General features: G+C 50.4%; 1 protein-coding gene across 5 annotated transcripts in view; it reads left to right on the top strand.

Annotated features, from left to right (window-relative positions):
• RHCG (Rh family C glycoprotein) overlaps positions 1–22,669 on the top strand; it is a 30,238-nt gene that overhangs the window by 4,046 nt on the left and 3,523 nt on the right. For 2 of the 5 annotated variants that reach the window (XM_067555691.1, XM_067555689.1), the window contains exons 2-11: positions 2,648–2,834; positions 3,764–3,914; positions 6,628–6,775; positions 7,289–7,455; positions 8,418–8,555; positions 8,630–8,766; positions 9,725–9,849; positions 11,569–11,642; positions 12,029–12,106; positions 12,700–21,484. In XM_067555691.1, coding sequence (XP_067411792.1) covers positions 2,648–2,834; positions 3,764–3,914; positions 6,628–6,775; positions 7,289–7,455; positions 8,418–8,555; positions 8,630–8,766; positions 9,725–9,849; positions 11,569–11,642; positions 12,029–12,097 — 1,196 coding nt within the window. In that variant the 3' untranslated portion in view covers positions 12,098–12,106; positions 12,700–21,484. Of the gene's footprint in view, positions 1–2,647; positions 2,835–3,763; positions 3,915–6,627; positions 6,776–7,288; positions 7,456–8,417; positions 8,556–8,629; positions 8,767–9,724; positions 9,850–11,568; positions 11,643–12,028; positions 12,107–12,699; positions 22,656–22,669 lie in introns of all 5 variants that reach the window. The other 3 variants (XM_067555690.1, XM_067555688.1, XM_067555687.1) reach the window with 2 other exon arrangements.

The raw sequence follows: 22,669 nt of genomic DNA, 5'->3' as shown, positions 1-22,669 counted from the left end.
TTTTTGTTATCTACATATTTTTGTTAAAGTGGGAAATGTCTATTGCCAATTACCGTATTTCCCCATGTATAAGACACACCTTTTTTCGAAAAATTTGGGGTCTAAAAACTGGGTGCGTCTTATACAGTGGTACTTACCGGTGATGTACCGTAATACATTTATTTTCAAATTTCAGGCCCCAAAATTAAGGTGTGTCTTATACATGGGAGCATCTTATACATGGGGAAATACAGTAAATAACAACAACTGACATGTATTTATTTATTATTTAGAATAGTGTTGTATGTAGCTTAACAGGGGAAAGTGCATTTCGCGTGTATTTATGGTAAAATGTGGTGTATGCAGATTGCCATTTGAGACCAATATGGCTGGCTTCTTGGCTGGTGTCAACCAGCAGAGCTGCGTTGAAGCGGGTCTGGCTTTGTAGCTCGTCCCTATGGATTTTCCTCAGTTTTTCCAAAAGAATAAATAAAGGCCACAGTCTGACACTGTGTGACTGGACCCCATCCAGACCCGCTTCCCCACACACCTTGGCTAGAGCTTGTAAAGTGCACAGTAACTGAAACCAGGACTCCTGCAGAACCACGCTTCGTTCAAGGCCTGAGGCGACTCCCACTGCAGCCGATGGAAAGAATCCCAGTGGCTTCAGTGGGAGCTGGATCGGACCCTCGTTCCACACTTCTCAAGATGTGCACTTTCACTAGAGGGCAAACTAGCCGCAAAACCGCAGCCGGCCTTCTCGCCGAGCATCGGAAAAAGGGCTGGAAAATCCATTGTAAGTGTCAGAGCCTAGACCAGACGCCACATGATTTAGCTCCACCGTGTTTTCCTTTTTGTGAGCTAGCCTATTCTCTAAGCCAAACTGACAGTACCCAAGCATTTAAACAGCAAATATGCTGTGGTTGTGCTATATTTTATACAGTGTGTAGAACAAACATTGGCTGATGTATCTGAGCAATATGGTATGTTTACCCATTCCACAGTGGCAGAATGCAGCACATTCTGGTTTGCTTGTGGGATCCCTCAGGGAACTGCAGAAGGAACCAGCCCCTTCCTGCTCCGTGGCTTAGGAGGCTTCTGCACACGTGGTTTTTAAGGTTTAATTTATAACTGTGCCTAGTTTCACTTTACTTTGTTGGGACTGATCGTTATCTGAAAGAAACCAGCAGCACTGACATCCACTCCAGGTTTATCACATCAAGAATTCTCCTCTAGAGGCTCATTTGCTTACAAGAATGTACAGCGGTGGCTGAATTGCCATCCCCTGAGCATCAGGCTTACTTAGTACAAGTGTCCAATAAAGCAGCTGTGGACCTCCAGTCAGACTGAGGTTCACTTTAAATTAAGAAAACAATGAAATGAAGAATGAAAGTCTCCAAGTGAAATCCTGCCTCCTTCAAAGTAAATGGGAGATTTGCCATCGACTTCACTGGGGCCAGAATTTCGCCCTCCATTGAAGAGAGCAGAATGTTTGCCTCCTCTCTGTCATTTCTTCTATCCAGCTGTTCTCTCTTGCCCTATACAGTAGAACCTCTGAGCTACAAACACCTTGGGAACGGATGTTGTTCGTAAATGTGAAATGTTCAAAACTCTGAATAAAATGTTAGGGTTGTTCTTTCAGAAGTTTGCAACTGAACCTTGACTTAATACAGCTTTGAAACTTTACTATGCAGAAGAAAAATGCTGCTTTTAACCATCTTATTTTAAATTAAACAAGCACAGAACATTTCCCTCCCCTTGTCAAATCTTTTTTTAAATTTTCCCTAGTTTTTTTAGTACTGTACTGTATTTGCTTTTTTTTTTTTTTTTTTGGCGTGTGTGTCTCTGCTGCTGCCTGATTGCATACTTCCAGTTCCAAATGAGGTTCATGGTTGACTGGTCAGTCCATAACTGTGAGGTTCTACTGTAGTTAAATTGTAAGCCCCCATGGGCAGGGACTGTCTTTTTGTTCTGCGTTGGTATACAGCACCTTGCACAATGGTGTCCTGATCCATGACTGTGGCTTATTTCCATGTGCTATGATAATATAAATAATGGCTAATAACAATAATAATAGTTCCCAGAGCAGGAAGGAGGAGAACAGACAGTGACACTGGCTTCTGACCCAGCAGAAACAGGTTGTTGGGCAGAACTAGCAAAGAGAAAAATGTCAAAAAAAAATTTTTTTTTAATGACAAATTGGTTTGTTAGTAAAGCAAAAGTGTGCACAAAAATGTTCATTCTGATTTAAAATCTTTGGGTATTTTGTTTAGAAAACGGAGACTGAAAACAAAAAACGTGTTGGTGATGTTTGGTTTTAGTTTGGGTTATTTTTATCAGAGTGTTTTGTTTTCAAAACTGAAATTTTTTACTGAAAGCCAGCCATGTTTACTGAAAGGGCTTTCCAAACATTGATGGTTTTTCCAGAAAGCCAAAAACTTTTTACCAAAAAGGGTTCCTGAAAATTGAGGGCTTTTCATTTTTCAGTTTCAGTTTTTAAAAATGTTTTGTGCAAAATTTAAAATGAAAATTAATTTTTTTTTCAAAACTTCTCCTAAAAATCATTGTTTTTTCTGAGCTAGGTCCAGTGCTGAATTCCTAGGCTGCAGAAGCCCCTTGGCTGCCACCCCACCTTCAATGCTAATGGTGAATTTCCTTCCCTTGACAGCTTTCCAGGATGTCCACGTGATGATCTTCGTGGGTTTTGGCTTCCTGATGACATTCCTCCAGCGCTATGGCTTTGGAGCTGTTGGCTTCAACTTCCTCATTGCTGCCTTTGGGATCCAGTGGGCTCTCCTGATGCAGGGCTGGTTCCATTCTTTCGAGAATGGAAAGATACTCATTGGAGTGGAAAAGTAAGAGGGTTTTGGTTGGTGGAAGCCATCTCGGTGGAAATCAGGGAGGGGACCAAGAAGGCTGGCACTCCTGCCCACACTCTGTGTGGAGAAAGGGCACTCCAGATCATATTAAATCTTCTGCCCTGCCTGCTATTAAAGACCCCCATGGAGCGGGTTTCATAAGAAAAGGTCTTTGGTCCCAATTCCCCCTCCCCTCCTCAGCTGTGCCAGGCGCTTTGTACCTCTGGCTGGGTTCCACCCTCCACTCCAGAGGTTGCTGGCACTGTTGGATGGTGAGGAAAGGTGCCAGGTGAGACCAAATTCTCACAGGCCACTGGCCAAACTACAAACGTTGGGCTATTGCTTGCCCTCATTTTGGGACTTCCATTGCTCAGATCATTTTGGTCAGACAGCTTCATGTCTGATGAAACTTCATCGCGCCATTCTCCTCCGCGTGTGGACTCCTAGTGGGCTTCTGCCTTCCCACTGGGAGCTCCTTTGGGGAGCATATGCAGGGCACAGTGACAGTAATTAACCATTGGCACAATTTACCAAGGGTTGTGGGGTGTTCTCCATCACTGGCCATTTTCAAATCAAGATTGGATGTTTGTCTACAGATCTGCTCTAGGAGTTATTGTGGGGAAGTTCTGTGGCCTGTGCCAGGAAGTCAGACCAGAGGATCACAATGGTTTCTTCTGGCCTTCCGTCTATGAATCCATGCTACCTCTGCCGCGCGAGAGGGGGATGTAGAAATGGTTCAGGCTCCGCCTCTTACCTTAAAGGGACAGTGTCCTGGTCACACCCAGAGAGTGGGGTGCCAGTTGGGAATCCAGGCTGAGGTTCATGTCCCGGCAAGGTTGAGGCTCTCTAGATTTGGGAGTGGTGGCGGGGGAAGATCTCCGTCACTAACCTGCAGGTTGTTTTCTCCCCTGTCCCCCCTTTCCCAGCCTGATCAATGCAGATTTCTGCGTGGGTTCTGTCTGCATTGCCTTCGGGGCCATCTTGGGCAAAACCAGCCCTGTGCAGCTGCTCATCCTGACGTTGGTTCAAGTCACGCTCTTTGCAGTGAATGAGTACATCCTCCTCAACCTGCTCCACGTAAGGCTTCCCTTGACGCAGCAAAACCAGCAGCCTCCTGCCTTTCCTCTCTGGCAGTGCAAACTGAGTGTCACAGCAGGGGGGCGGGAGGCAGGTCCGGAGTGAGGTGTATCGGCAGAGCTGTGCGGAGGAGCCCATGGTTGGAACAGCAGGGCGGCTGCAGGTCAGGAATAAGGTGCAGCTGCAGAGTTATCTGTCGGCTATTGTAACCGCACCTGGCTCCTGTCAGTTCCATCAGCTCCTTGTTTGACTAAGCACTGGGTTAATTTCAGTAGCAACAATTTAACAAGACATTTAAAAAGATTCAAAACGTGTCAATGAGCAAATAGCAGGGGCCACTGCCCCAGCGCTTTGGCTGCTCTCGTACCTTAGCCTGGGAATGGGAAATATCCCAGGATCCTGCAAGCAGCAGCAGCAACTTGAGAGCAAGGGATCTCCTCCGGTGGAGTTTTCCTAAAGCAGCCAGGGAGTCTCCACACAAAGGGTCTGATGCTCTCTTTGGGGACGTCTACACTGCAAAAAACCCCGGCAGCAACAAGTCTCAGGCCCTGGGTCAATTTACTTGTGCTTGCGGGCTTACGCGATGGTGCTAAAAATAACAGTGTAGATGTTCCCACTCAGGCTGGAGCCTAGGCTCTAAAATCTAGCAAGGGGGAACATCTCAGAGCACGAGCTCCAGCCAGATTGGGAACTTCTACACTGTTATTAGCCCGGTAACACAAGCCTGTCAGTTGACCTAGGCTCTGAGACTCGCTGCCCCAGGGTTTTTTTTTTGCGTGCTGTAGCCATACCTGTTATGTCTGCACAATAGTTCCCTCTTGGCTCCTTGCCCTGCTGTAATATTCCTTTGGTTGAAGAAAATCAGAACACACTTTAAAGTGGAACAGAGGGTCTGTGTGCAGGAGATTTTTGCTCTTTTGGAGGAAAAGAGATTTGGTCTGAAAGGGGAACCCATTCACCTAGAGCCCAAATGCAGGTGGGGTTGAAACTGGGGTGGGGGTGGAGGTGGGACACCTCAGATGAAGAGAAACAATAATCCCTAGCTTTTAGATAGCACTCGCCATCCATAGATCTCAAAGCACTTTACAAAGGAGGTAAGCAACACTATTCCCATTTTACAGCTGGGGAAAGTGAGGCCCAGAGACGTGGCATGGCCGGCCCAAGGACACCCAGCAGGCCAGTGACAGAGTTGTGACTAGAACCTAGGACTCCGGGTCTTCAGAGTCCCAGGCCAGTGCTGCAGCCACTAGGGCAACAGTTTCATGTTTTAAAATAAAATGCCAGTGCAGATAAATCCCCCGCTGTGGGGAACCCAAATGCGCTGGGGCATCTGAAAGAGAAGGAGAAGTGAAACTGATTAGCCCAGCTGAATGAAACATACAGCATCAGTCACTGTAGGGAAACTGGGTTCTTTGGGACTCTACATGTCATTAACCTAGGTATGCAGCGTTGTTGTAGCCATGTCAGTCCCAGGATATTAGAGAGGCAAGGTGGGTGAGGTAATAGCTTTTATTGGACCAACTTCTGCTGGTGAGAGAGACAAACTTTTGAGCTACCCAGAGCTCTTCTTCAGGTCCACTTCTTCAGAACTGAAGAAGAGCTCCATGTAAACTTGCACGCTTGTCTCTCTCACCTACAGAAGTTGGCCTAACAAAAGATATTACCGCACCCACCTTGTTTCATTACCTCCATGGCATTGATAACCCAACTGAAAGAATGGTGGGTGGGCAGGAGTTGTTAACAGGAATTTATAAGCCAGGAAGAGGATTCTTGTTTGAATATGTAATGATTATCTTTACTCCCATCTCTGGAATTCCCTCCAGCCTCATCCGTGAATAATTTAAGTGTCCAGGCAGGAGCTTGTGTGGGGGGATAGAAGTTCAGCCCTTTTCATTCTGGGTGACTGCCCATTATTGCCGTCTGCATAGGTTCTCCTCCTCCACCAGCGCTCTGGGTAAACTTAGCTAGGGAGAATGCCTTTGGAAAGCTCCCTTCCAGGAGAGTTAATCTCAGCAGCTGCGTGTGTGTCCTGAGGCAGAAGAAAAGGAAGGAAAGCAACCAGAACAAGAGTGAAAGGCAGCAGCAGTGAAGGGAAGGTCGGGGGAAGCAAAGTCCAAGCAAGAACGGAGGAAAGAGATGACGGGTTCATTATTCATGGTGGCCAGATCCTGACTCCCCTGAAATTCTGGTGTTTGCACCTCAAGTCCTGTGTCAGCCCCTTAGAGAGATAAGGACCAGTGGGAAAGTTTGGCTCCAGATCTGAGCATTGTTCTAGGGGGAGGAGGTTGGGCCTGGGGTTCTGGTTCTGCCCATCTCTGCTCATGACCTTTACTGCGGGTTTTGTGGCTTTTTAACATTTGTTCTAAAACCTCAGGCTTCAAGGGGCAATAAACTCTATATTTAAGGGCCCTGTTCTGTGTCTGCTCTTTACCTGCCCATGCTGAGACTGCTACCTCGGGATAGTTCTGCTTTGGGGGTACTGTTGGAACCCAGGCACCATGGAGTCACACAATGGACGGGCCAGAAATGCCACTTTGCCGTGATGCCTTAACTGGAAGGATGTGGCTGGGATGTGCTGCCTGCCAGTTGGAGAGACCAGGATCATTTCTGTTCCCCTCCTGTAGTGACCCAGCACAGGCTGGACGGACAGATGGTCAATTGATTGGCCAGAATACTTCCAGCATGGAAAGCTCCCGCTACTCTGTGTCCACAGGTTAAAGATGCTGGTGGATCCATGACCATTCACACGTTTGGAGCCTATTTTGGCCTGACAGTGACCAGAATTCTGTACCGGCCCAACCTGGAACAGAGTAAAGACAAGCAAGGCTCTGTGTACCACTCCGACCTTTTTGCTATGATTGGTGAGTTAACTGTGGACTTGGAGACTCCATGAAAGCTGTGGTGGGTCCTTCCTGCACCCCACAGACTGTGGTGAAGCCAGACTGGAGCCAGTGCCCTAGTGGTGAAAAATTCTGTACCCCATTTCCAAATCCTGACACCCCAGAACTGGCTAGTTTTCCCCCTGCCCTGGATCAGATCAGAACTGGTGCCCTAGAGTTGTAAGGCTCCATGTGCCATTCCCAGACCCGCCTAGGCCCAGCCAGTCCGCCCGGCCTGGGGTCCGATTGGAAGGGGTGCCCTAGAAATGAAAAGCTCCATGTCCTATTGCCGTTTGGAGTGTCGATAAGAAGGAAGGGTTGGCGGTGGAGGTGGAGCTGGGGATTTGGGACACAGCTGGCTTTAGCCTCCTCTCCATGTAACTATCCTCTCTTGGTGTCTTTTCAACACTCCCACCCCCTTGCTGCTCCCTGTTTTCCTTCTCCTCTGTCCTGCCCCTTCCCCACACTGTCCCACTCCTGCCTCTGCTCTCCCAGGTACCCTGTTCCTGTGGATGTTCTGGCCCAGCTTTAACTCGGCTGTTTCAAACCATGGGGACGCGCAGCACCGAGCCGCCATTAACACGTACTGCTCCCTGGCCTCCTGTGTCCTCACCACCGTTGCCTTCTCCAGCCTGCTGCAGAAGAAGGGCAAGCTTGACATGGTAAGCACGGGCTGGAGACGCCTGCTGTGCCTTCTGCTGGCAAGAGGATTCATGGCTCATGGATGATAGAAGGGCCAGGCAGTCTGATTGGGGCTTCTTCCTTCGCTGAGTGCATTGGATTTCATGGGGTGCTGAAAAGGCAAAGCCTCTGAGGCTAGGAGCTCTGGATGCAACAGCAGCTCATGGAGGCAACTCCCATGTTAGTGGGATGAATCATTTTGCAAAGCAAAAATGAAAACCATGTGCAGGATCCACGCATTGGCAGGCGCGTGGAAGTGTTTGGGCACATGCAGGAGCAGATGCGTGATCACCTGTGGGCTAGTTGTCCCATTCAACAGCAGTGCCATGCAGGCCCCTGTGCTGCAGAGCCAGTGGGAATGGCCTTGTGGTGCCGAGCATGTACCAGGGCTGAACTGTATGGTGTCCTGCAAATGTATTGTGTTAGGTGTGTGTGTGTTTGTGAACGAGTGGTGTCCATACAGTGTTGTGTGTTTCAGAGCAGGGCCCATACAGTGTTTACTGTGTGTGTCTGTGTGTGTGCATGCGTATGTGTGAGACAGCAGGCCCCGTACAGTGTTGTGTTTATGCCAGCCCCAAGCTTTGTGAGTAGTTGTGCAGCAACGTGCATGTGTATGTGCAGTTTTTTGTTTCCATGACATGAAAATGTTGCCCCAGCCCATCAGCTGTCCACATTTCACCTTCAGTCTCCTCCCCTTCATGTAACTTTTGGTGGTCAAAAATGTCTGACTTCAGGTAAATCCAGAAGTTGGGAATTTGTGATGGGCAGGGAGCCAATCCCAATGCAGAGGAAAATGGGCCCAGATCTTCATCTTCTCTGGGAACGTTTTCTCAGCCAGGTCCCCTGCTTTTCTCCCAGGTTGGCTTGAAATGTTGCCACTAATGGGTTTAAAACGCTCTTGTCACAAAGCTGAAGTGGTAAGGCATGAGCATTATTGGTGCAGGTTCTTATCCAGAATGCAACGCTGGCTGGAGGCGTGGCTGTGGGGACTGGCGCGGAGATGATGCTGACTCCATACGGATCCCTCATCGTCGGATTCCTCTGTGGCATCGTGTCCACCATTGGCTTCGTCTATTTTATGGTAAGTGTTGCTCAGAGGAATCTCTTGCCTCTTAGTTAGGGAGAGCAAATAATCTCTCTCCTCCTTCCCTCCAGCCATTCCTGGAGTCCAAGCTGCACATCCAGGACACCTGCGGCATCCACAACCTACATGCCATGCCAGGGCTTATTGGGGGTATTGTGGGGGCTGTCACCGCAGCCGCAGCCACTGAAGAAGTATACGGAAAGGAAGGGTAAGATGGCTTAAAACTCTCCCATGGTGGTGGGGTGGGTTATGGGACAGCCTATGTGTTGAGGGGTAGGGAGATGAGTCAATGGCAGCAGCTGAGCGCCCCTTACAGATATGCATCCTGAGTGGTGCTGGGCCTGTAGGTCGGGCTACCACCTGGCTGCTATTTGACCAGCGTGGCCGGTTTTTTTTAATGGATTTGCCAGTTGCCAGAAAAATAATTTAATCGGTTGGGGTTTTTTACGTGGGTCTAAAGATCTGTATGATTATCACAGCACACGGGGTTATCTGGTGTTAGAAGTTTCTGTGCTCTGTTAAGGATGCTGCAGTGTTCCCCCTTCCGCAGTTGAAGTGATAACGGATCAAAACGGTTGAACGTACAAGAGCTGTCTGCCCAGCACCATGCAAGCATGCCGCGTGTGTGTGAGAGAGTGGCTCTTGGGGGGCGGGGTGTTGTGGAGTTGCCTTGTGGGAGGAGAGGGTGCTGCCTCTTGTCTTTCAAAGGTAGTAGCTCTACCTTGAGGGCTGGGTCAGGGCCTCTTCCAGCTGACCCCTGATGTCCCCTGTTGGGAGCCCCTATAACTCCAAACCCCACTTTCATTCTGGTCCTGGAGGACGCTGAGCAGGGGCAGTTGGGTTCATGAAGGGGCATCTTTTTATTGCTTTTAAACTCCAATTAAACCCTGAAGGCCTGGAATCCACCCTGGGTCTTTTTGCTCTTGGATTTTGCAGCCTGTTGGTCCAGACTCAGCCTCTGGGGGCTGGAAGAGAAGGAATAAAAGCAAAGAGGGTGGGCTGTGTTGCTACAATCTCCCCCACTTAATGGGAACATGTCCACTCAGTGCTGTGGAGGTGGTTTGAAGGGGCTGTGAATGAAGCTCCCATGTTCTCTACGGCGCAGACTCCCTGACTCACAGGAGTGTCTCTCTGACAGCTGGTCTCATTGTTTCCCTTCCTCACAGGCTCATCAGTGCCTTTGACTTCACGGGTGACTACAAGGATCGGACGCCCAGGGTTCAAGGGGGATTCCAGGCAGCTGGCATTTTTGTGTCCATGGCCATGGCCTTGGCTGGGGGGGCCATTGTGGGTGAGTGGGCTGTGTGCAGGGAATGAAAAAGAAGCTGAGGGCCAGGCTGTGGTTGTAGAGTGGCCAGCTCAACCATTCTAATTGCTCAGACCCTGGCTTACAGGAAGGGCTCCTCTCCTGGGCTAGAAGAACCTGTTCACTCCCGCACAGAACCCTGAAATTGAGATGAACCCTAAGGCTTTTGAAAATATGTGGCTTATCAAGGACTATGGCTGGGGAAGGTTTTGTTCTCAACTGGCCCTATCACAACAACCCCTTAATACCTCTCCCACCCCCATATTGCAGGAAGTCCTACTTCCAAAAGTGGCACTTCCAGATGTAATGATGTCACTCATGTGGAAAATGTTGATTGGTTGAAACTACGATGTCATTTCCAAAAGTACTGCCCTCTGGAGGTGGGACTTCCTAGTGTGGCTGCGCCTGTGCTGTGCCCTGCATGTCCCAGCAGAATGGGTAGATCCTGGCTCTCACACATCGTCCACGAGACACGCTGGGGGTAAAGCATGTCTTTGACAGCTTGGTGGGGGGAATTGCCCAGATGTTCTGCAGCCACATCTGCCACTCCATCCCCTTTTAACAGGCAGGCCTGGCAGGATGAGACTTTAAGGCATTTTATGAACCAAAAGGGGGACTGAAAAATACCATCAAGAACCAGGAAGGCTGCAATGAACGGGGAACATAAAGCCTTGAGGGGGTCAGTTCTGTATCCCAAAGAGGGCTGAGCATTTCCAGGGACAACAGGCCAGGGCTTGTGAGGTCCCTGAGGCTTCTGCTTCTAGCTGAACCCCGCAAGCCCAGAAGGGGAAAGGAAACAGACAGAGAATGTAGTAGAAGCCTGACTCTCAGCAGGTTCAGCCTGAGTCCTTTGGCTGGTATGGAGGTGTCAGATTGGGATTGGTTCAGTATGTGGCTGGATTGGGTTAGGTTTGGCGTGAGTCTGGTTTGGTTCTGTGCTGAGCTAAGGGTCTGTTCTAGTTAGGGTGACCAAATAGCAAGTGAGAAAAATCAGGACTGGGGATGGGGGGTAATGGACACCTATACAAGAAAAAGCCCTGAATGTCGGGACTGGCCCTATAAAATTGGGACATCTGGTCACCCTAGCTGTAGTTCTCATTTTCTCTGCCTCTGGTTGGCTGCCCAGGGTGTTGTCCCTGAAGTCAGATGGTCTGCATTTTCCCATTTGACCTTCTGCTGCTACCATGCTGTGGGTGATTGGGGCCTGGCAGAATTCTAGCCCAAACCTCTCCCACTGTGTCCCAGGGACCTCGGCTTCTTTCAGAGCAGCTCACTCACAAGCAGGTCTCCATTCTGGGAAGCTCTTTTCTACTTTCAGCATCTCACAGATAGTGGGAAAGGAAATGGTCCGTTCCCCAGCTGTTTCCCTGTACGGTTGCCCACATTGCTATAATGCACCACGTGATACGGAATTCATTCTTTAAAATTACCCCCAACCTGTGAACGCCACTGGTTAACACCGAGTTCCCATAAAGAAGATGTTCTCAGTCTGCGAGGCAGGGAGAATATGAAGGGCCAGGGCTAGACATGGTCAAAACTGACCCAATCTTACTTCACCTACAACCCGGGGAGGGAATAGTTTCCCTGACGGAAGGAACTCTTTCCCCAGTGAGGCTCATCCCTAGCCCTGGCTGCTCGCCTCAGTGGGGCTTCTTTCTCACTGACGGAGGCGTTTCCCATCTCACTCCATTTTGTTTCTTTAAGGTGCTATTTTGAAATTGCCGTTCTTGGGGGACCCTGCTGATGAGAACTGCTTTGAGGATGATGCCTACTGGGAGGTGAGCACTGAGGGCTATGGGGTCTGGTCCTTGTCACTGGCCAGGGCAGAGAGCTTTGAGGACTGGTGTCCTGTGTTTGCAGGAAGGGGAGGGGTCGCAATTTGTGATTTGTGATTCATGGGGTTGGGGTAATGGGCTTTGGTCAGGGAGTGGACCAGGGGAGGTGTTGGGCTCCGGTTTGTGGCTTCGGGCCTGAGCTATGTGGACTCCTTGGCAATGTGTCACAAGGTGGCGCTATTGTCTATGACATGGCGGCATCACTGTTTATACAGTATTTTCCCTCCCCATCTGTGTGCTCTGGCACCCCCCACTGGCAGGAAAGCGGGCTCTGCCGAGAAACCATGACAAGGCTACCGGGCCTGATGGACATTTTGCTGTCTCTGCAGGTGCCCGAGGACGAGGAGAGCGGCCTGTACCACATGCATGACCCCACCCTGAAACCCGTGACTCCATAACCCACCTTGGTAGGCAGGGCCGAGACACATGGGAGGCCAGGAGAAGGGAGACCTTGGAGATCCCAGGACCTGGGCGCCCTGAGAGCACCAGGACTTGGAAGCACTGCACAGACAGGGACTAATGGATGCTAGTTGCCCTAGCGGTAGCGTGTAGGCACAGGGCACTGCCCAGTGCTACGCACACATGGGCTAATCCACCTGGGGCTAGGATCCATGGCAGCACGCTTGCCTCATGGCAGAAATGCTGGGCACAAGACCTCTTTGGCGTGGGCATGGATAGGGGAGGGGGGTAGGGTGTGGGTATATATGGCTGCATAGTGTGACTGTGCTAACTGCCTGGTGTCGGGGTCGCAGTAAGGGCAGGATTTCACCAGGAGAAGGGTGCTAAATGGCACAGCTCCTGTGTCTCAGGTCATGCCCAGCCTAGTGAAACATTACCCTAAAGGTGACTGCTCAGGTGCTAGGCCAGTTTGGGGAGGGAGGGCACCACGCAGCTTGCAGGGGAGCGTGGACGGTGGCCGTGGGAGGGATACTCTCCATCATCCGGCTGGTAGGAGATCACAGACAGACCCTGACTTGCCTCTCCCCCGGGTTTCCTTTAGGTGGCGCACGGACTCCTTTTCAGTCTCTAGGTCTCCAGAGAAGCGAATGGTGTATTTCTGGAAAAGGAGGTGCCCAGCGCCAACCCCCATCTGGACACAGACACTTTGAAAGCTTCTAAAGTCCCTGTTTCTTTTCCCACGTTTCCTTCCTTGGTGCGATAGCCTGGAATCGGCCTGGTTTACACTAAGCACGCTGGAGAACCACCAGTGAAGCCGTAGTGTCTGTGCTTACCTGAGAGCACAGGGCCAGAGGTTTGAAACGGACATTGGCGCGTCTCCCTTAGCACTGCCACAGGGGCAGCGGGAAAGGGCTTAGCAACTAAGGAAAGTGGTTTTGCTAGGTGCTTGTTGGGTGGGGTCTGGTGGGCTCTCTCAGGCTTCAAATTCCCAGAGTTTTACACTGGACAATTCAGCTAGTGCTGTGCCTGGGCCCTGAGTTAACTGGGCCCCATGACGCCTTGGATGCTGAGGGGATTGTGGAGGATGAAGGGCCAATGATGAGGGATCCAGTTCAGAGATAAGAGAAGCCTGTCCTGCAGCTGGGGGAGGCTGTTACACTTAGAGGAGATAATCATACTTGGCAGGTATCCAGCGCCTTGCAATCGTTAGTAGTTAACCCTCACAATGCTCCTCTGAGGTGGGTAAGCATCCTTATCCCCGTTTGGCAGAGAGGGAACAAGGAAATAAAGGGACTTGCTCAAGGGATTAGAACTCAGGAGTCCGGGTGCCTAGCCCCTTTCTCAGTTCCTTTGTGACGCTGACTCAAAAGTTAAACAAATGTTTGATTTCTCACTCTGACAACTGGGTCCCTGACACCCTGAGTTCGGCTGCCCTTCTCTCTCCCTCCTCTTTGGGATTAGCTCTTGCTCATGGGATGTGTGAATAAAAAGCACCAACCATGTTGTTCTTTCCAGCGCTGTGCACCCACTGGGTAATGAGCAGTGAGAGTCGAGTGGAACTCTGGCCATAGCCCCATTTCCACCAGTAGCAATAGAGAGGGAACCATTTTGGGAGGATGCTGGGATAGAGACAGATTCACTTGCTATGTGATTGGTTCATGGGAAACTTTCAACCCTCAACGGAAGGTTTGGGGGGTTGATCTCTGTTTTTGTTGCAAAACAAGACTTCGAACAGCCCAGAGCGCCACCCTACCAGCCTGCTCTCTGAGCCAGGGCAATCGGGGACTGAGCAGGCCAACAGCCCCCTCCTGCCACTACAGTGAAGCCCGGGAGCTGGAACACTGCTGGTGAGAACACGAGAGAGCATCTAAAATCCAAGGACGGGGTGAGGGGAGCCAGTTGGCCTGTGGGCCCGATACCATGTTCCTGAAATACATTGCAATCTGTCTTTTCCCAGGTGCTGAGCCCCCCTCCCCTCAATCCCACTGAAGTCAGGGGAGCTGGGAAGCTCCTCACCTCAGGGAATCGGGCCCACATGATCTGGTTTCAGACTGACTTCAGACATGTCATGTGTTGAGCATCGTGCGCTGACGTACCAGGGCCCAGCTGCTTAGAGCCAGGCACCGGCAGGGGGTCAGATTTCCTGAAGAGCTCCGCTCCCATTTAGGCACCAAGATAAAGGGCCAGATTCTCCAAATTGCTCAATATGGTGGGTGCTGGGCCCTTTTAGAAATCTGGCCCCAATGGCAAATGCTGAGCACTTGAAAATCAGGCCCATACACTGTAGGCACAACGATCCCTGCTGTATTCACATTTTCAGCCAGTGCCCATATGAGTGACTGGTTTGAGGTCTGGCTGGGCGTTTGGGTGCACAGCTGCACTGGCTGCATGTGAAATCATGATAACCGCACATGCAGATGTTGCACCTGCACGGTTCTGATGATCTGGGCCTGGGACTGCCTTGGGGATCGTTGGTACCCCCTCTGCTTCTCCAAACTGCCACTGTTTGGGGTCCAAATGGTGTCATGTGCCAGCTGCATGGTGAAACTTATTTTTGCCCCACATTGATCCTTTGTGAAAATGGGTCACTTTACTCTTCCACTCTGAGCAGAACAGCTGCCTCTGTGGTCCCCACTCCCGTCTTCTCCAGACTTCAGTGACCAGGCCTCCATCACTCCCCTGGGGAAGCTGTTTCACTGCCCAGTTATGGACTATTAAGAACGTTCCCCTCTTTGCTGGTTTCAGGCCATTCCTCCTGGCCCAACCCCTCTCCTGGGACAGATCATTCCCTTCCATCTAGATGGTTATGTTGGAGGAACCTGATCCCAATATACAGAATGTAGAGCCTTTCCCATATTAATACCTAGCTCCTGTATAGTGCTTTTCCTCAGTAGAGCTCAAAGTGCTTCACAAAGGAGGGCAGTATCATTATCTCCACTTTACAGTTGAGGAAACTGAGGCACAGAGTGGGGAATGATTTGCCCAAGATCACTCAGCAGGCCGTGGCACACTCAGGAATAGACCCCTTGTCTCCTGAGTCCCAGTCTAGTGCTCTAGCCACTCGACCTTCCCCCATCCATCAAGCACATGAGGGAAAAACTGGCATTAAGAGATGAATTTGGAGAAGGGGAGAAAACCCATTCTGGAGCCAGTGTATTTCTCGGGGTAACAGATGAGGAACGGAGAGGGAAAAGGAAAGAAAGGTGGTGGGAGGTGCCATGGGGTCTCTTGTCTATGTAGTTCTCACACCTGAGGGGGGAGATGAAAGTAGCTATTCACATCGCCTTGGGATGTGACACCCTCATTTTCCACGCTGGGTAAAGACAAAAACCCTTTACAAAATGTTTCTGGAATTTGTCAGCAGCTGCCAGCAGCAGCATGTTAATTAAGTGTTGGCAAAGATGGAAGCAAGAGACGAGGCCCTGCTCTAATTGGACAGTTTGCTTGGTGGAACTGAAAAACATTGTGACAAAGGAGGAGGCTCCGAAACGCTATGTTCCCCCAGCACGATGTGGGGCGAGGAAACCCAGCGCTTAGGAGATGCTCTTGTAGAAACTAGGGTTTGTCTTGGTTAGTTTGACCTGAGATGACCCTGCTCTGAAAAAGACTGCCGTCCTCTGCAGTAATGGCCCAAAGGCTGCAGCTTGGAGCACGGCAGCAAGGAAGCCAGTACCAGAGGGAGAGAGGCATGAGCTTGGGTAGAGTGGGAAAACCTAGGGGCTGGGCTCTTGGATGTTTTAAAGGGGAGCTCTCCTTGAACACCTCCCCCGCCCCAGGCCCTGCGTCAGAGACTCCATTTCCTGGGCCTCACACAAGTGCAAAGGGAGTGTGAAACAGGATCAGAGCCAAGTGGCAAGGTTTTGCCCTGGTGGATGTGATGGCACAAGGGGCATGGCAGTGAAGACTCAAACCCCTGTGTCGGGGCTGGTACCAATCAGTGCCACTCCCGGGTCAGCTGGAGAAAGGGAGGTGAGGTGCCCCTGCCTGTGGCGTCAAGCTGGCTGAATTGCCAGGGATCCTAGTCCCCCAGGTCCATAGAGAGCCAGGGAGAGACCTTGGGAGCTTCATTCTTTTGTGCTAATAATTGTATTAATGTGATTAAAAACCCATTCCAGTATTGTGAAGTAGTTCCTTCCCTGCTTAACTAACTGCCCCAGGGACTCAAAGACCTTACTGCCTTTTCCCTGTGGTGCTTTTTGTTCGCTGGACTTTACGCTCCAGCCTAACAAGTTTCACTTTCTATTTTGACTCATGGGGCCTGATTCTCAGTTTTGCTCACCTTTTTATGCAGCTCTGGCAATGTCCGGGAGCCTCAAAGGAGGCGGAAATGCCCCCCTGAGAATACCTGCCTCCCATGGATGGCCTGGTGTGGGGCAGATGTAAGTGATCCCAGTAGGGTGCTAGGTCAGGGTATTTCAGGGCCTGGTACGGTGCTTAAAGCCCCTGCCCCAAGAGCAGGAATAAAGTGACTGAGGGCCAGGACTGGGGCCCATCCAGGCTTCCCTGCACTAGTTTGGTGCTGTGGTGTTTGGGCTCCAGCAGGGAAAAGATTTAGTCCCACCTCCCTCCCCTCGCAAATCGTTTTCACGGGGAAGGAAACAGAGACCTCTGTGAACACAACTTCCTCTGTGGGGGATCCTCTTAGGTTTTGTGAACCGCCTGTTTAGGTTTATTTTCAACCCAAAATATCTGAGTGAGTCTTTCTGATGTGCCTGTTGCACATGCTAAAGGGAGAACTCCTTAGGAGCCAGGGGGAGCCCGGTGTCATGGCTCTAGATTATTCTGGCCGTGCAGCTTTGTCCCTATCCTTTCTATTCAGCTCATCTCTGTCTGCTTATCACAGTGCAACGGAAGTGCTGGTGTCCCCCTGCACCCTGCCTGGCACCATCCCCCAGGTCTGTGCCGTAGGGAGCGTTACATCATGCTGGATTGTGTGTTCCCTGCCCCAGACTCGGGCTAGCGGAGCTCGCGATGGTGCAGTTCGGGCTGGAGCTCGGTCTCTTAAGCCCACGGCTCAGATCCCAGAGTTGGTCAGCCCGAGCCACACAGTCTGCGCAGCTATTGTGAGAGGGCCAGAGGCTGGGCGGCTCGCTCCCAGATGCAGTGCGGACGTGCCCTCTCTGGCAGCCCTTGTGTGGGGAGAGGAAGTCAGCGGCCAAAAGTTCAAACAGCCTCATTGCCTTAAGAAGGTCACTACCTCATGTCGCCCTTGGGGAGAACATTGTGCGGGGGACCTTTGCTGAACTTTATGAGCCGGCTCTGCCCTCTGTGCATGCGTCTGTCAGGCAGACAGAGCCCTGCGCTTCTCAGCCCCTCTGCCCCAACAGACTCATTTGCTCTTTCAATAGACTGCATTCCTCCCTAGTGCTAAGTTCCCATTCCTGTCTCTGGGAGATGGTGGGCTAGGCTTTCTAGATTGAGTGCCCCCTTTTGCTTCCCACTGCCCTCAGCAGAGCCCTGGCACAGAATGCCAGTCTAAAGCTGGCATGTGTGAAGTTCAGTGACAGCCTTCTTAGTGGGCTGGGAGCTTCCCACCGGGGGGCTGTCGAGAGCACAGGTTTGACCTCTGCTGGAGAGGGGGCAGGAGGGCCTCTGAGAAAAGTCACTGAAGGTTTCAGGCCTAGGTTCTGGGGGATTATGAGGTACAAATTGGATGGGAAGGATGAAGATATTGACTAAAGCAATCCTGAGACAGGTTCCCATGGGAGGGAGAGGGGGGGACTGGATGAAACAACCCACGTTCACGCAGGCTCTAAGACTCAGCCTAGCAGCTAATTGGGATGGATCAATGGGCCAAGAAGCAGAAGAGTTTAAAAAAAAAAGAAATTCTCATGTAAAGTTGGTGGCTTCCCCTGGTGGATAATGTTAAATGGTGCTGGAAGGGGGAAAGGGGCAAGGTGGGGACCAGCAGCACTTATTTCTGTGGAGAATAGGCAGGCAGCTGGGTTTAAATCATACTCCAGCTGCTGAAAAGGCTGCGTCAGTGCTACTTCCACAGGGAAGGCCTGTCCTCAGCTCACTAGTTTCCCTGGCTGGAATAGGAACTCTGCTGTGCATCTGTAGGGGAGTGTCTGGCTGGCAGGGTGTCTGACTCTGTGTGCATGTGTTTGTCACAGTATGCATGTGTGTTTGTCTCAGTGTGTCTGTGCACATGTTCGTGTGTGTCAGTTTGTGGATCCACAAGTGTGTGCATGTCATTCATAGAGTGTCCTTGTGTGTCAGTTGTGATGTGCCTGGGTCGGTCTGTGTGTCCATGGGTGCGTACATGAGTGTGTGTGTGTATGTATGTGTGTGAGAGTGTCACGGCGTATCCATATGCATGCATGTGTGTCAGCCACGGTGTATCTGTGTGTTGGTCTCAGTGTATCCATTTGTGTGTATGTGTGTTGGTCTCAGTAAGCCCATGCATGTGTGTGTGTATTGGTCTCAGTGTGTGTGTTGGTTTCAGTGTGTCCGTGTGTGTGTGTGTGTGTGTGTATGTGTGTGTGGGTCGGCCCCTATGTCCATGTGTGTGTGAAAAGCTCTTCAGACCCTTCTGAAGGAGCTCTGTAAATTGTAATCAGATTAAGGCAGCCAATCACTTAGAGCCCTTGAAAAGGGCATACGTTTTCTAATCAGTACCTAGCATTGAGTCTCACAAAGGGTCTAAGTAACTCGGCAGGGGTCGGGCCCTCTGGAGCGCTGGGGAGGGGGTGCTCCTTTCTTTTCTCTCTGTCCCTTGTAATTATGTCAATTTGCTAGCCAAATTGTTTGCTTGAGTGGACAGTGGGGGCTTGCCTCCCCTGGCCCTATTCATGTGGTAATGTGGGAAGGAACATGGTCTCCTGGCTTCAGGAGATGCTGCCGGCCTCCCGAGAAACAGCTACAGCACACACAGTCCCAGAGCAGGGACCCGAACCTGCAGGGAAGAAACTCAGGCAGGCTGCTAGTGTCCTTCCAACGCCCAGCTCCTGGGGCAGGCGCAGGTCACCGAAAGGGTGCTTGGCTTCCATATATTGTTTGCTTGAACTTTCATGCTTGTTTCCTGTGGTTGAGTTTTGAGGTTCTTTTCCCTGCCCCAGGGCTGCATGGTCACTGGAGGGAATACCACAGACACTGGGGAATTCAGCTGCAGGAAGATGCCACCACGTTATGTACAGCATCTTTCATACAGTGCTTTAAAGAGTGAAATCCTGTTCACACTTGTCAGAGGGAGCAAGGCAAGGCAAAGACAGGGCGTTGCAAAGGAACAAGAATGGCACCAATAGTGGTAAGAGAGTGGAAAGGAATGGACAAGAGGCCAGTGCTAGACAAATGGAGAGAGATTGAAAGACAAGGTCCATAAAGGTGGCCAGATGGTGGCAAACACAAAGAGGGAAATGCTGAGCTATTAGTGAGAAGGGAATAGCAGTATCCTGAGTGTGCTGGAATCTGGAGGAGTGGGACGGGGAGGCCTGGGAGAAGGGAGTTGCAATAGTCTAGCTAGGAAGTGATGTTGACCTGCACGAAGACTCCTGCAGGGAGGCCATGCTATTCTTGGATCAGGGCTGCAGAGACAGCCAGAGGCAGGTCTCAGACCCCAAAAGAGCAGAATTCAGTGTCAAGGATGATACTAAGATTGCAGACTATGCAGGCAAATGGAAGCTATGCGTTGAGCAGGGAGAGGGAAGAGATGGAGTTGTATTGGAGGAGAGTCCTCTTGCCCTAGAGATGCCCATCTCTTGGCTTCGTGACATTTGGCTAAAGCAAGTTGTGATGAAGCATCAAGCTTATATGGTCGAGACAAGCCAAGAGGAAGGTCAGGGGGATTCTGCAGAAGAGACAACATTACCAGAGAGAGATGCAATTCCTGATAATGTTGGTAATACAGGGAGCAAGGGTGGGAAGGCAGGATCAAACAACAGGGAAGAGGGTCACAGCAGGAGGCTGGATGGTCTGGGGAAGCAGATGAAGGGAAAAGTGCCAATGTGCAGAATTGGATTTAGCTGCTGTGAAGGGATAGTGTGGAGAATTCATGCCGTCTTTGATTGTCATCCATGAACTGTATCTGGGACAGATGCTCACGGGGCATCTGTGTGCCATCTATGGGCTGGATACAAATGGGGGCTGCCATACATTGCCCTCTGCTCCAGCTGCGATGCCAGCCTTCTCTCCCATTTGTCAGCTCCTCCCACAAATATGTTTGCACCTACCTCTATGTTTGGAATGCCCTCTGTGAACTGGCTCTCAAGGCCCCATCTTCTCTGGAGTCTCACTCTGCCGTGACACCTCTGAGGAAGCCACCAATAAGTGCTGGTTGGGCTGAGATGCAGCTGGGGAGAGCTGGCACTTCACCTGTTCAGAAGAACCAAGGAAATTCTGTTTGCCAGTGTACATGTGTCCGTCTAAAATGTATGTACTTGATTGCATCCCTCTCCCCCACATCCACCAATATAGGGAACAGGATCCTGTTTGTTTTAGTCACATGCCAGCGGGAGAGGGCAATGCAGCTCAGTCCTGACCTACAGCAGCCCCACTCTGAGTCCCCCTATAAGTGCCATTCTGACTGGCAATATCCTCTGCTGTCTGCTCGTGCCCCACCCTCCTGCAGCTCTGCCAACGCAGGATCCTTAGTGCTAAGTGGCTACGCTCCCTGCTAGTCTCCCATGCACCACTCTACTGCTGCACCTCAGTCCCTGATGTCCCTAATTTAGGGCACACGCACAGCTCTGCCCAAACACCTCCACCCCCTGGATTTGCAGCACTTCCCGCTACTCCAGTCCTGGGCCTCTGCTGCGAAGAGAAGAGAGTGTGAATCACACCGAACTGTGTCACTGCTTTTGTGACACACCTAACCACCCACACACGGACGAGCATTTGCATATATTTTGCCTGCGAGCCCTTGTAAAGGGGAGCCTTTATTGCCTGTATAGATCACAGTGTGTTAGTTCAGGGGCTGCTTTGTATTGCATCAGACAGGAGATTGCCAGCTAGGGTCATCAAAAGTCCTGGGCTGGGTAGAAGAGACAGGAGGAGGGGGAAGCTCTGACAATACAGACTGGAGGATTAAAAGGAGCATATAAAGTTCCCATTGAGTGAGACAAGAGGCTGTTCACTCAAAGATTGACAGCAACCAGGAGGCCAATTCTCACCACAATATCCAATTAATTCTCTACCCTCTTCTCCACCGTCTCTTCCCCCCTCCTTCCCTGGGCTGGCACATGAGCAGGGAAGGGCTGAGGCCGAGATCCTCAACAAGGTCATTAATTACTCTTGATGAAGAGCAGATTGTTGAGCCTGGAAGGATTCAATTCAGGCATCAGGCTAAGTGGCAACCCCTTGTTCCATCCTCACCAGACTCTCATCAAGTTGGCCCGCCCCAATCATCCATCTCCCCCAAATCTCAAGCATGGAAGAACTGTAAGACTGTGAGTTTATCTATGCTGCAGACCAGGGTTGAGATGCTATGGGACAGGATTGAGGTGTATTGGCAAAGTTGTCTGTAGAGAGCCCAAAACAGGCTTAACCAGAGGTGCTATGGATGAAGACTGAGGTTCAGACACTGAGCTTTTTTATGAGAAATTATCCAGGACTTCTCCTTTCTGCTCAATAGGGCTAGTCAAAACCTGGGTTTTGATGGAAAATTGGGGGTGTTGACTAAAAAAGATTTTTGCAAGAAGTATCTGCTTTCCACAGAAAAGTTCAAATTTCAAATTCAAGACCCCAAAATTTTCAGCCAAATACTGAAAACATTTAGTTGGGGGTTTTTTTGTTTTGTTTTTTTGGGAGGTGGGAATGGTTTTAAATTTTTTGACAAAAAGCCAGAATTTTCCATAGAAACAAGCCACATTTTCCAGCCAACTCTATTGTTTAATTCCAGCCAAGGTTTTCTGTCTCTAGCACTAATATTCCTCATATGAGGTTCGTTAGCACATGAGCTTCTTCTGTGTCATCCCCTGAACCCAGTGTTACAATGAAAAATCAGTCAGAGTCTGATTTCACATCAGTTTTACAACATTGCAGCTCTGCTGATGTCAGTGAAGTCCCTTCTGATTTAAATTGGTGTAAGTGAGAGCAGAACTGGGCCAATCAGGGAAATCTCTGCAACCTTTGAGAATTTACTGCCAACTGTCAGTCAATCTTCTTATTCCTTTGCAAACAGCTCAGCCTGTTACGAATAAAAGGTGTTTTTCTGAAATGTACACTGGCTGGAGCTGCTTTGTGAGCTTTGGCTCCAGGTGCTGGGCAGCTAAAATGCTTTCAAAGTGGGAAACTTCACAAACGTGCAGGGAAGTTTCCATGAAAGCACTGCTGGGCTGCAAGATCTGGAAGCACCATCATGCTATGTTTTTATGCCAGTGGCCCCACCATTTGACCAGGCTTCCAGGGGCATTTACACTGTGGCTGGCTCACCTGGGTGATGTCACAATCCCTGATATTAACATCCTGAGGCTGCAGGCTTCTCCCACGTGGCTGGAAACTGGCCTGCATCCTCTTCCCCCCTTTGACTCTTTAGTCAGGGCTGGGGATTGCAGTTAATCCTTCATGATTTCTGGGGTGGGACAGAGGCTACGGCAGCATTATGGATTTAACTGCTTGGTATGTCTCTACAG

Source organism: Emydura macquarii, unplaced genomic scaffold (genome assembly GCF_026122565.2).
Source record: "Emydura macquarii macquarii isolate MOO-44397 ecotype Brisbane River unplaced genomic scaffold, CSIRO-AGI_Emac_v2 contig_1644, whole genome shotgun sequence".
In the NCBI taxonomy this organism is placed as follows: domain Eukaryota; kingdom Metazoa; phylum Chordata; order Testudines; family Chelidae; genus Emydura; species Emydura macquarii.
This window is presented reverse-complemented; position numbering and strand designations above follow the sequence as displayed.